The sequence below is a fragment of the Callionymus lyra genome, chromosome 16, assembly GCF_982586985.1.
Source record: "Callionymus lyra chromosome 16, fCalLyr1.hap1.1, whole genome shotgun sequence".
In the NCBI taxonomy this organism is placed as follows: Eukaryota; Metazoa; Chordata; class Actinopteri; order Syngnathiformes; family Callionymidae; genus Callionymus; species Callionymus lyra.
In genome coordinates this window covers 18395037-18409655 of record NC_141833.1, presented here as the reverse complement: position 1 = coordinate 18409655, position 14619 = coordinate 18395037, and the positions used below count along the sequence as shown (strand labels likewise).

Genomic DNA, 14619 nt, shown 5'->3' with positions numbered 1-14619 from the left:
GCATTTTCTGGCTAAACAGTAACACTTGAGCCAAGGTCTCAAGCAGGCAAGTTCCTACAGTTTAATGACGTAAAGTGAAAAACATTTTAAAACGGAATGCTAAACATGCTAGCTTAGCTCGTGGCTAAGAGTGTTAGCTGCGTTGAGGGTGAAAATGTACGTAATATTTTGTGTTTTATTCTTTTATCGTAAATTAACCAAATTCATATTAAGTTTAGAATCTAAACTATAGTTTCTCAAATCAAATAAACATTAAAAATGTGGTAGAAAACTGACACCTGGTCATAATTGATTGATATCCGAGGTTGGAAAGTTTATCTAAAGTACTTTGTAGAATCTTGTTTATTATCCTCTTCACAAATGAAGCTGTTTAAGTGCCTTGTGACCCTGGTCTAGAAAAGCTTTACAAATATTACTAAACATGGTGAACGGTTTGTGTTGTGCTACCGCTGTCCTCCAGCAGATGGCGCTGTCAAACCCTGACAAAGACTCAAACGCACTTGTTTTATTGATGATCAACAAACACCTCACTCAGCTTTGAAAACATAGAAATGTGAAATCTTGACAGTTCCCGGTTTTGGTTCTGAACACGAAAGCGGCGAAGCCTGGTGGTCATGCTGGTCACGGTACGAGAGCAGAGGGTTTCGCTGACGGGGCCTTCAGTCGTCTTCGTCCTCCGCTAGTAGAAACTCTACGTCGTCGCGGCTCTTGTCGTTCCTGGTTCAGTGAAGGTGAAGCGACCGGGTTTTATTTTGTTGAGTCAGAACATGCAGGCTGGGGGGGCGGGCGGGGGGTCTGTAGCTCAGAAGCAGGACTCCATGGCCTGGCAGATCTGGGCGAACACGTCTTCGGGCGACCTCTCGGCGTCGACCTGCAGGTGAACGGTGACGTCACGAGTCGTCCTGACATTTACAAGACGCGCACATGCTGACATTTGTAGGCTCAGACCTCTGACCTCAGAGCTGGACCGCCGAGGTCAGAGGTCACACTTCTTAAGATGGCGTCGTTATTACTCAATATTTGATTCTACTTCATGCATGCTCTGCCCTCTACAGGCTGTCGCTATAGGTTACCTCACTGAGAAAGATCGATGCACTCGCCACCCAGTAGGGGGCACTAGGCCGCCCCTATACAGGGCCTCACTTCCCCCAAAGTGGCGGTCTGCTGGGGCACACGTGTAGAACCATGGTTGTATTGATAACTTGGGGATTTTCACTTATGTATTCCAAACTATTTTAATTTGTGTAAAGACATTATTTCTCGTTGTCGTTTCTTTTTTTTAATCTGATATTTATTGACCTTAAATTGGCTTATTTAAATAATAAATAAGTCGGTGTATTGATACACTTTGCCTCCATCTAGTGGTCAAAGGAAGAACAACAGGTGGTTGATGGAGGCACAAGTGTTGGCTGCTAATTGAAAAAAACGGTATATTTTTGTTATATTCTTCAAATGTAAACTATAACAAGTGGAAGTTCATTTAAGTGTTTTTCTTAAATTTAATCCAAATGTAATATTTATCTAAAAAATGTTTGGTGGCTCTACCATGACATGTTTTTCCTTTTTTTCGTTACCGTGTGCAGGAGCTTCTGGCGCTCGTAGTGCTCCAGCAGCGACGGGCTGTTGCTGCAGAACCCCTCCTGGCGACGCTGCAGGTCTTTCTCCGAACAGTGGGGGGCGCCGGGGTTGCCGGACGGCCGACGACACCGCAGGCGATCGGACGAGGTTTCGGACGAACAGCGCAGGTGGACGACGGAGACGGGCTCGCCCGCCTACAAGGAAACAACCTCGTCAACGCTGTATCCTCTCGTCCTCAGTCGTCAGCTGCAAGGACGTAATCGCCGCTGCCATCTAGAGGCTATAAGTTTAGTCTCACCTTGGCTTCGTACTGTTCCGCCTGCCGCACGTCTCGAGGGAACCCTGCGATCACCAGACCTTTCCCCGGACGCTGAGCCGCTTCGCACACCAGGTCCACCAGCGTGTCCTAGACCAAACAAGACTTGATGAAAACATCCTCCCTCTGGTGGACAAATGGTGTAAGACACGTGGTTGATGAAGGCACGAGTGTTGGCCCCTTACTATAGTTTAATAACTAGTCGTTAAGTTGTTTTTGATCTCGCGCTGTAGTTCCACTGACCTCAGGCAGAGGGAGCCCTCGCTCCAGTGCGTCCCGTAGGTGGCGCCCCCTGCTGCCGTGGGACTGCAGCTCGTTGCACAGCAAGTCTCCGACGGTGACGCGACGAAGGCCGAACTTCTCCTCCAGCCTCTCGCTCTGGAGCGTCTTCCCCGAACCCGGACCTCCTGTGGGACACACACAAGTGTTTTTTTCCGGGTCACCCCGAGTCCAGTTCGTCATTAAGAGTCTCTAAAAAAAACTGCAGGTCGTGACACTTAAGCTGGATCCAGTGATTGAAGTCTTGAGGGGACCGGAGCAAGTGCTGACCCCCCTGGACCGGAGCTTGTTAGTGGACTTCCTGCCGCTCGGCTCTGGTTCTGATGAGACTTTTTTTTTTATCTTCTCCAGGAAGAATCGTCGTAATAAAAACTACTTTGTGGCGCGTTATTAAAACTTTATTAACACACGTTTATCAACAAAAAAAACCCACAGCTAACCCGCTATGCTAACAAAGCGCTAACTCACTTCACGGTCGTGGAAACTTTTCCGAGAGTTTTCTAAAAATATCTTCGCACCTTCCCTCGCTCCTCCGACCCGCCGTTACATAACGGCGTCATTAAAACGCCGCCGTACGAAAACAACGGCTGCGAAAATGCTAATTTCACAGGAGAGGAACTTGAGAGCGCCGCGCTGTGCAGGCGAGGAAGCGAAGAGAAGAAAAGGAAAATTTCCCCAGAGTAGAGGTTCAAAAAACTTTTGTTTGCCTTCAAGATTCTGTTCATCACCTTTATTAGTGGAGCTCCTGCAGAGCCGAGAATAGTTTCTTCAAAGTCACTTTTAACTCGTTTTTTAAAGCATTTTTAGGTAACCTTACCTTACCTTACCTTTGTCTCTGCTGAAGACACATGGATAATATGTTTTCATTCACAATAATATATATTTTAATTTAAATAATTTAATCGATTAATTAATGATAACTTTGAATATATTATTTATTTAATATTTTTTTAAAAAACTAAAAAATGAGAATTACATTTTTTGTTTTTCATATGATTCGATTTGTTTTTAATTGTAATTTAAGGTTAAAAGAAGAATTTACTAACTAATTTGACGGAAATGTGTTTTTCTGTCGCCATAAAATGTACAACAAAAAACCTTTAAAATGAGAATTTGTCACATTTATTATTATAAATATTGTTATTATTTTAACTTTACATAAAACCTTCATTTTTTTCTTATATGAATTCATTTTTTTAATATAGTTTTCTTTAACTCAATTTTCATTTTGTATCAAATTTATTTTTCTTTCTGCCGAAGAATTTGTAATATGATTTTTAACTTTAAATAAAAAAAATACACATATCAAAATTCACTTTGTTGTAGTTTGTAGTCGTTTTTTTTTTATTCCAGAAGACATTACAAAACTGTATTTATTTGTCCCAATAACAATTATTTCAGGATTTATAATTATTTTAAAACTACAAATTAAAATAGTGAAATGTATAAAAACTTAAAATACATTATTCATTCAATACATATAATAAAGAATACCTTTACATAAGAAATTAGATTTACTCAAGATATTCAATGTAGTCGTTTATTTAATGTCATAATAATGTAATAATATGTATTTTGAAAAACTTTATTTGTAAATATCTCATTTTAAATTATCTTTAAACTATTCATAAAGATTCTGTTCATGCAAACATTAGATTGAATCAATAATAAATAATCAATCAAGCAGTTTTTCTACTAAACAAGCCGAACAGCTTCATTGATCATCAGGAGGATCAGAGCGTCGTCGTGATAGGAGGAGAGAAGGTCACATGATTGTTAGAAGCTAACGTGGCTAACTTTGCTAATGAACGTTGTTGACCTTCATACCTACGACGAAGACGACCTTCGGTTTCCTCGGTTCTGAGCAGAAACCTGAGAACACAGAGAACCTTCATCAATATTTTCATCTTAGATGTTTAACTTCTTATCTTCGTCTTGTCGTCGACCTGCAAACAATGATGCTGCAGAGGTTAAACCTGGTCAGGGATGTGAGCGTCTCAGGTGTGCAGGTCCACTTCTGGTGACTCAGATCCACTTCCTCCGACTCAAGTCCACTTTGTGTGACTCAGAACCACTAATTGTGCCTCAGAACCAGTTCTAGTGACTCATAATTACTTCCTGTGACTTGTAACCAGTAAGTGGGACTCAAAACTACTTCCTGTTACTCATAACCTCTTCCCGTGACTCTGAACCACTTCCTTTGACTCAAAACCACTTCCTTTGACTCAAAACCACTTCCTTTGACTCAAAACCACTTCCTTTGACTCAGAACCCATTCCAGTAACTTGTAACCAGTTCTTGTGACTTAAAACACTTCATGTTACTCATAACCTCTTCCCGTGACTCTGAACCACTTCCTTTGACTCTGAACCACTTCCTTTGACTCAGAACCTATTCTTGTAACTTGTAACCAGTTCCTGTGACTCGAATCACTTCCTGTGACTCAAAACTATTTATTGCGACTGAGAACTTCTTTCCAAAGTTGATTTTGAAAGTCTTAATCTGAAGTAAATCCAAATTCGCTCAACTATGTTGTTAAGGTCAAAGCAGATTATCACTAACAGAGTGCTGGTTAAACCTGGTCAAATATCTGAGCGAGGCATGTCCGCCTGTCTTGGCTGAAGCTGCTGAGATTCTCTCCTCTTCGTCAGACTTGGAGAATACGATTGTGTTCATGAACTCGAAGACGCCTCATTTGTATTCTGGTCCAGCTGCTCCCAGACCTGTTGCTCCGGTTGAGGCGGGACCGGAGTCTGGCAGACGGACACGAGTCCCGCGAGAGTCCAACTGTTCCGAGGTCTGTGTTGGAAGACCTCGTCCTCGGAGCTGAACTGACATGATCAACATCTGCTCCAATCACCAGCCTCCTCCCCGTCACACAATCAATACTGTCGGGACCACGATGATGAACACACACACATCTACACACACAAACACAGACACACATCTACACACACAAACACAGACACACATCTACACACACTTATACACACAATCATACACACTCTGCTGCAGAAGTTCATTCAGCAGCAGAAGAAAAACTGGAATTTGACACATGTGACATTTGCAGAGATGTGTGTGTGAGTGTGTGTGTGTGTGTGTGTGTTTGTGTGTATACACGTGTGTGTATGTACGTGTGTGAGTGTTCAGTAGTATTTCAAAATGGTGACTCACTTTCTTCTGGAGGTTCATCAAACATTTCTTCTTCCTCCTGGACCTGAGGACAAGTAAACGACACGTGGGTTCAGTTTGTCAGAGCAGTCGTTAAATCTACTGGATCACGTGATCACATGATCGCATGATCGCGTGATCACATGATCACATGATCGCGTGATCACATGATCAGAGGGATTCAATGTTATGTCTTCATCAAGCCAACAGTTCCTGTGAACAGTTGTTCTTCTGAGGAGGTTAAACCTGGTTAAAAACCAGAGAGACTCACATCTAAACATCTGCTTTATAAACTTCTTTAGGTGATTTAAAAAAATCAACTGTTTGACAAGTTTCACTTAAACTGTTGAATCATTGGAGGTTTTTTAGATCCACTTCTTGTGACTCAGAACCACTTCCTTTGACTCAGAACCACTTCCTTTGACTCAGAACCACTTCTTGTGACTCAGAACCACTTCCTTTGACTCAGAACCACTTCGTCTGATTTGGAAAAAAACGTCCTCTGAGTCAGAACCACTTTCTTCTGACTCAAAACCCATTCCTGTGACTCTTAACTAGTAATTGTGACTCATTACTACTTCCTCTGACTCAGAACCACTTCCTCTGATTTAAAACCACTTCCCCTGAATCAGATCCACTTGTTGTGTCTCAGATCCACTGCTTGTGACTCAGATCCACTGCTTGTGACTCAGATCCACTTCTTGTGACTCAGATCCACTTCTTGTGATTCAGAACCACTTCTTGTGACTCAGAACCACTTCCTCCGACTCAGATCCACTTCTTGTGACTCAGATCCACTTCTTGTGACTCAGAACCACTTCTTGTGACTCAGAACCACTTCCTCCGACTCAGAACCACTTCTTGTGATTTAGAAAAAACTTCCTGTGCGTCAGAACCACTTTCTTCTGACTCAAAACCCATTCCTGTGACTCGTAACCAATTATTGTCACTCCTTACTACTTCCTCTGACTCAGAACCACTTCCTCTGATTTAAAACCACTTCCCCTGAATCAGATCCACTTGTTGTGACCAAGAAAGACTTCCTCTGACTCAAAACCACTTTTTTTTTTTTGCCTCAGAACCGATTCTTGTGACTCAAAACCACCTCATCTGACTCAGAACCATTTCCTCTGACTCAGAACCACTACTTGTGACTCAGGTCCCATTCCTGTGACTCTGGACCATTTCCTCCGACTCAGAGCCACTTCATGTGACTCAGATCCACGTCTTATGACTCAGAGCCACTTCATGTGACTCAGATCCACGTCTTATGACTCAGAACTAATTCATACGACTCAGTACTACTTCCTGTTGTGAGGACAAAAACAAAAAAGATCTCTTCCTTCACGAGTCAGTGACGACTCATCAACTGAACCTGATTCCCAGCTGTGAGTGACAGTTAGTTTAATATGGTGGAAACATGATTGACAGCTGCCAGGGTGACTTCACGTTCCTGCAGGCGGAGGATCGAGAGTCAAACAGCAGGAAGTCGATGTTTCCTGTCGCTCAGACGTCGACGTTTCTCTTTCCTACGTCTCGAATCTTCCACCTTTTTTATCATTTACATAATTCACATTTTCGCCTCCTTGTTCTTCGTGGGAAACGTGTGAAGGCGAGTGTGAGGAACGTCTGTCAATGTTCTCTTGGATGTTCGACGACAAAGTAAGAATCATCCGAGGAAACAAGAGGAAGTTTTGTTCTCGACGGATCGACACGTGGTTAGTGCGACGAGTCCGTGGGTCGATGAGTCGCGAGGACTCGCGGGTGCGTTTACACGATCCGTGACTCGACGAATATATTTCCCGCGAGTCTGACGCTCGTATCAATAAAGTTTCGAGGAATCCAGAGACGAGTCGCGGACCTCAGGGTTCGATTGGATTTTAATGGTCGCGTCACTGCTGGAGGCAGAAGCTTCTGTTATGTTCAGGAGCGTCGCTGAGAGATTCTGTTGCATAGAGTTAGATTTAATTATTGATAATTCAATAAAAAAACAAATTTAATTAATTAAAAAAAAAAAAAAGGTATATTTTCATCAAAAAGTAGCTTAAACAGGAAGAAAATGAGAATAATAATAAATAAAAGTTGGCTTCAAAAAGTCGCTTCAATTAAAAAGTAAAAAGAAAATATTAAATTTTAAAACAAAATTTGCATCAATAAAAATAATTATAATAAAAATTATGTTAAAACCTTTTCTTTTTTTTTAAACTAAAGTAAAACTTGCTTTAACTGCTAATTTAATTAATTGCTTCAATAAAAAGTTGCATGGATAAGATTTAAATGGATTAAAACAAATACAACAGATAAAAAAATAGATGAAAAAAAGGTTTTAATTGAAACAAAAGTTGCTTCATTAAAAATAGTCGAGTCTGAAAAAAAAAAGCGTAAAAATATTCTTTGATTGACGTTATCTTTTTTCTGTTCAGGTCGTATTATATTTGTGTCTGAATTATTTAATACAACACATATCTTTTGGTTTAAACAATGGATACATAATAAAGAAACATCAGTTTTCACGAAAACAAAAATGTTATCTGGTTTCTCAAGTTCATCTAGAAAATGTCCTCGATCTACAGGCGGGGATCTAAAGTTAGTGGAAAGTCAAAATGGCCGAAAAGAATTTTAACAACATTTTGACGCTACTGTTCTATTTTTCGTTCTTCATCCTGATACATTTTCTTTCTCTCCGTACATCATCATCAATTCTAGAGTGTGTTTGGTTAAAACTTGTTCCCGAAAGTTCATATATTTCATTTCACGAAGCATCCTTCGCTCCCATATTGTATCGCAGCAGTTTGTAAACGTGACATTTGAGACACTTGTTTAGTTAGTTGTTGGTAAAAATGTCAAAAACGTGTTAATTGTTGCTTTAATGCTGGAAGTTTCACGTGTTTTTCACCTGAAGAACCTTTTTCTTTCCATCATTTCTATGTTTTATAATCCCACCTTGAACTGTTCAAGTGTCTCCACGTCCCCGCGGTCTCCCTCTTCACCTGAAGGATCTTTCAGCAGTTACACAATAGACTCGTTACCTTGTTTGACTCAAGAGGAGAACTGACTCATTTCTATACATCCACCGAGGTCGCGTTCTTCACCGCCGCTTCCTCGCCTCGAGTTACACAACCGTGTCGTCACTTGTTTGTGTTACTCTGCTACAGGAAGTTCCACCCAAACCCAGACCAGCTTCACCTGCACCCCTGAGCCCCTCGAGTCCTGAAGCCTCACCTCGTACTTCCAGGGAAGGTCCGACACGCTGCTGGTCTCTCCCAGGAGACTCAGGTCCAGCTCGCTGAGGCCTGCAGACACACAAGAAGAAGAAGAAGAAGAAGAAGAAGAAGAAGAAGAAGAAGAAATGAGCTTTAATGAAAATCACTCACATCCAGGTTTGACTTCTTACTAAAAAAACCTGACTAAAGTGACGTGTCTCGCTGCTTTCATTCTGATCCACTCTGGACCTGCAGGATCCACTTCCTGCCTTTTCTTGATTAGTCTTTTTTTTTAACTCCAAGTTAAGTCACAGTTTTTTACCCGTAGTTATTATTTATTATTCAATAAAAAGTTGCTTCATTTAGATGTTTTTTTTTTTTCTTTAATGACATTTTCTTGATTGAAGCAACTTTTTGGAGATTTAGACACAAATGTCCAGACAATAAAATATATATATATATTTCTTTACAATTGAATATATTATAATATATAATATGAATATAATTGAATAAATCAGTTTTTGTAATTGTAGCAACTTAAAAAAATGTAGTTCTTTTAAAAATAAAATAAAATCTATTGTTTTTATTGAAGCAACTTTTTAAAATTAAAATCTATATTATATATATATTTATTATAATATGTCAAAATAGAGATACCATTATCTGTCTGACCTTTACTTTAAACACAGACATGAATAATCAAACTAAGATGATGGATTTGAACAATAACATATGTTTAAATATATATTTTATTCACTTGTTAAGTCAGTGTTCAGGTGTTTTTTGTGGTAGAACTCAAACATTCCTGGACTGGTTTTGACTCAAACATGACAAACAAAACTCGATAACTTTAATAACGAGTCTTATCACTTTCTAACTCTATAAACTCTCTACGACTCACTCCCTCTCAGTGAACTCATTGCTGCAGCTGAATCTTGAAAGGGTTGCCGACGTGCACTCTTGACGACCCTGCAGCGGTACTGACCACTGCGCCGCCGTCGCTTCACATCAGCGTCAGCTTAAGCAGGACGTGGTCGTGACGGCGAGCGTCTTGTTTCGCTGCAGAAGAAACCGGTCGCGAGTTAAATCGGGTTAAAATCCAGAGGATCCTCCGTGACTCAGAAGGAGGGACAAGTGAACTCGCTGACTGGTCGAGGTGTCGCCTCGCATCTCTGGTGGAGCGACGCCTTCCTGCTGCGTCAGCAGAATGTTGGGTGACGTCTGATGATGAAGATGATGATGATGATGATGACGATGATGATGACGTTCACTGAGACACTCGACATGTTCTTATACACAGTAATTGTACTCCAGGTGATGAAGGTTCTCCATCACTGTTTTAAGACACGCCTCCTTCAGCAGGTGTTCTAGGTACAGGTACGACTGGGGGGAGACCTCGGGGCGGACCGAGCCAGGTTAGAGAGACGATATGTTCTGGGCCTCAACCTCTGATAAGATATGGATGATGGATGGATGATGGATGGATGATGGATGGTGGAAGGATGGATGGATGGATGGATGATGGATAAATGAAAGGGTGGATGGATGATGAATAGATGAATGATAATGGATGGGTGATGATGGATAAATAAAAGGATGGATGATAGATAGATGAATGATAATGGATGGGTGAATGATGGATAAATAAAAGGATGGATGATGGATAGATGAAAGGATCAATGATAAAAGAAAGGATGGATGGGTGATGGATAAAGAGATGGATGGGTGATGGATGATGGATAGATGAATGTGTGAATGATGGATGGATGGGTGAATGATGGATAAATGAAAGGATGGATGGATGGATGATGAATGGATGAAAGGATTGATGATGATGGATGGGTGAATGATGGATAAATAAAAGGGTGGATGAAAGGATGGATGACGATGGATGGGTAAATGGATAAATAAAGGGATGGATGGGTTATGGATGGATAGATTCATAATGGATAAATGAAAGGATGAATGATGGATGGATGGATGAAGGATACATCAAAGGATGGATGGGTGCTGGATAGAAGATGAATGGGTGATGGATAGGGGCAAAGATGGATGGATGGATGGATGGATGGATGGATGGATGGATGGATGGATGGATGGATGGATGGATGGATGGATGGATGGATGGATGGATGGATGGATGGATGGATGGATGGATGGATGGATGGATGGATGGATGGATGGATGAAAGGATACATTGAAGGATGGGTAGGTGATGATAAATGGATTAATGTTGGATGGATGGTGGATGATGGATAGATTAAATGATAAATGATTGATGGATGAAAGGATGGATGGGTGATGATAAAAGGATGAATGATGGATGGATCACATCATCAAGTCCTATCAAAGGAAAAAGTATAAAAAAATTCCCACAAAGTCTGATGAAAAATATTAAACTAAGCGCTGACTGTTGTTAGGATGAGGATCAGCACCTCCATGTTGTCCTCCCGAGGAGGTCATGGGGGATGAGGATCAGCACCTCCATGTTGTCCTCCCGAGGAGGTCATGAGGGATGAGGATCAGCACCTCCATGTTGTCCTCCCGAGGAGGTCATGGGGGATGAGGATCAGCACCTCCATGTTGTCCTCCCGAGGAGGTCATGAGGGATGAGGATCAGCACCTCCATGTTGTCCTCCCGAGGAGGTCATGAGGGATGAGGATCAGCTCCTCCATGTTGTCCTCCCGAGGAGGTCATGAGGGATGAGGATCAGCACCTCCATGTTGTCCTATCGAGGAGGTCATGAGGGATGAGGATCAGCACCTCCACGTTGTCCTCCCGAGGAGGTCATGAGGGATGAGGATCAGCACCTCCATGTTGTCCTCCCGAGGAGGTCATGAGGGATGAGGATCAGCTCCTCCATGTTGTCCTCCCGAGGAGGTCATGAGGGATGAGGATCAGCTCCTCCATGTTGTCCTCCCGAGGAGGTCATGAGGGATGAGGATCAGCACCTCCATGTTGTCCTCCCAAGGAGGTCATGAGGGATGAGGATCAGCACCTCCATGGTGTCCTCCCGAGGAGGTCATGAGGGATGAGGATCAGCACCTCCATGTTGTCCTCCCGAGGAGGTCATGAGGGATGAGGATCAGCACCTCCATGTTGTCCTCCCGAGGAGGTCATGAGGGATGAGGATCAGAACATCTGAAGAACTCAACGCATCAATACAGTCTTTCAAGACTTTCAGGATCAGTTCATCAAACACTCTTTCGTTCAGACGCAGAAATCTCTTCATCAAATCGTCTTCGAGACGAAAACATGTCAAAACCGCGTGTGACACGTCTGTCAACATGTCTTTGATCTTTGATGTGTTCATGTTCTGATCCAAACCAAGCCGGAGACAAATCAACAAGATCTTCTTCATGGACACGTTCAGTGACGTCTGAGGAGAACTTTTCACAGTCAAACTAAAGATCAAAAAGATTTAGTTGATCAAAGTTCAACTTTATTTCTCTGTATTTTGTTATTTATGAAGGAAAAAATCACAAAAAAACTTTTTATTTAAATGTCTTTACGATTTAAGAAAGTTTATAAAAAGGTTTTTTTTCTTTAGTATACGTTGAATTTTCTGAAAATGACAAGAAAAAACGATGCAGAAAACCTTTTAAATTCGACTCAAATATTCATGATTTTGTTTCAACTTCACGATCACAATTTCCGACGCGCCAACCAAAGGTCGAGCAACAAGGACTACAAAAATGGACGAACAATCCATCGCTAACTTTGTCGCCAAATTATTTTCCCCTTTTCTGAAGCGTTTGTAGCTAAAAAATGTTAAACATACAAAAGTGGTTTTCAGTCGCTCGTGTCGTGTTAAATACATTTCAGTTGCTGACGCTAACAATCAGTCTGCTAATGTTAGCCACATGCTAAATCTAGCTTTGTTGTTGAAGAAGCAGATATTTAGGATTTATATATATAAAAAAACACTGTAAATGAATAGACTAGGTTGATCGCACTTCTCCTTGTAAGAAATTATCAATATTCTTTTTAACGACACTATCGATGATTTTTTTAAACTTTAAAATCATATTTTAGTTTTATCAAAGTCATTTTATATTCGTTTTTTATTTAAATAAAGTGTGTATTGATTAACGAACTAGGAAATCCCATGAGATCCTGGTGATGACTGAGGACGAGAGGATACAGTGACTCCAGCAGCTTTTAAAGCTGATGTTTGTACATATTCTGGTTTGAAAACAAATGAAAGCAGTTACGACTTCGTCAAGAGTCATGTGGTCTGTAAATACTACAACACCAGAGTCAAGTACTCGACAATACTGCAAATATATCCTTGTTACTACACTAACAAAATGTATCGTATTATTGTCCCGGTATCGTGACATGAATCGTAAGATTCTTGAAATTACACATTGTTAATTACAAGAATAAAAAATATTCACTAAAAGAAAGAAAAAGCGTTTTTATCAATTAGAAACGATGAAATCCTGTGAGATCCAGGCGATGACTGAGGACGAGAGGATACAGTGACTCCAGCAGCTTTTAAAGCTGATGTTTGGACATATTTTGGTTTAAAAAACAAATGAAAGCAGTTACGACTTCGTCAAGAGTCATGTGGTCTGTAAATTCTGCAACACCAGAGTCAAGTATTCGACAATACTACAAATATATACTTGTTACTACAGTATCACTATATATCGTATTGTTGTCCCTGTACTGTGATATGCATCGTAAGATTCTTGAAATTACACATTGTTAATTACAAGAATAAAAAATATTCACTAAAAGAAAGAAAAAGCATTTTTATCAATTAGAAACGATTAAATCCTGTGAGATCCAGGTAATGACTGAGGACGAGAGGATACAGTGACTCCAGCAGCTTTTAAAGCTGATGTTTGGACATATTTTGGTTTAAAAAACAAATAAAAGCAGTTGCGACTTCATCAAGAGTCATGTGGTCTGTAAATTCTGCAACACCAGAGTCAAGTATTCGACAATACTACAAATATATACTTGTTACTACAGTATCACTATATATCGTATTGTTGTCTCTGTACTGTGATATGCATCGTAAGATTCTTGAAATTACACATTGTTAATTACAAGAATAAAAAATATTCACTAAAAGAAAGAAAAAGCGTTTTTATCAATTAGAAACGATTAAATCCTGTGAGATCCAGGCGATGACTGAGGACGAGAGGATACAGTGACTCCAGCAGCTTTTAAAGCTGATGTTTGGACATATTTTGGTTTAAAAAACAAATAAAAGCAGTCACGACTTCGTCAAGAGTCATGTGGTCTGTAAATTCTGCAACACCAGAGTCAAGTACTCGACAATACTACACATATATACTTGTTACTACAGTATCACTATAAATGGTATCGTTTAACCCTGTATCGTGATATATATAAACAGATTCTTGACAGTTTACTCTTATTCTACACCTTTGATAACAAGAGAAACAACTTTATTTTGACCTACTTACGAGTTGAAGTCAAAGTTGTTTCTCTCTCATCAAAAGTCTGGACAGCTTCAGAACCGTGTGACCCACATCTGTCCGAGTCCTCGGGGTCCACATGCGTGACCGACCGGTTCTGCTGGAGCTCGACCACGACGTGTTTCCTTCAATGTCGGGGAAAAACAATTCCGCGACCTGAGATTCCTCCGAGCGTCTCAGGACTTCCCTGAGCCTCGTTTTGTATTCATTCAGCGACAGATGCGACGATAATAATTATTAAGGAAAAAAAAGAAAAAAAAGATGAATTTATTTCCATTTTCAGTGGAGGTGACAAAACTGTGGTTGCCGTGGCAACCGGCAGTTACCAAGGCGCTGGTGTATGATGTGTCGCTTTGATGAAAGACGTCTCTGAGCCGGGAATTAACAATCGATCCGCAGATGTTGCTTTTCGGTTCCTCGGGAAAAATGAGGTAATTCAAACTTTAATGAAACACGCCAAAAAAATGAGGTAATTCAAACTTTAATCAAACACGCAAAAGTCCAACCGAGTCATTTAAAAATAATTAGAGGTAATTACGGGAAATATTATTGTTCATGAATCGTTTTCATCCGAAGCGCCGTCGCCCCCTCGGCGCCGGCACGACCCGGAGATAT

The 14619-nt window shown here is 40.7% G+C and overlaps 1 protein-coding gene across 1 annotated transcript in view; it reads right to left on the bottom strand.

Annotated features, from left to right (window-relative positions):
- Window positions 1-490: 490 nt before the first annotated feature.
- Window positions 491-14619, bottom strand: part of ak5 (adenylate kinase 5) — a 63624-nt gene continuing 49495 nt past the window's right edge. Inside the window, exons 8-14 of the mRNA XM_087810913.1 lie at window positions 8567-8637; window positions 5348-5390; window positions 4001-4045; window positions 2138-2301; window positions 1877-1984; window positions 1575-1772; window positions 491-871 (exon numbers count right to left, since the gene is read on the bottom strand). Of these exons, the coding sequence (XP_087667039.1) occupies window positions 803-871; window positions 1575-1772; window positions 1877-1984; window positions 2138-2301; window positions 4001-4045; window positions 5348-5390; window positions 8567-8637 (698 nt within the window). The 3' untranslated portion in view covers window positions 491-802. The remainder of the gene's footprint in view (window positions 872-1574; window positions 1773-1876; window positions 1985-2137; window positions 2302-4000; window positions 4046-5347; window positions 5391-8566; window positions 8638-14619) is intronic.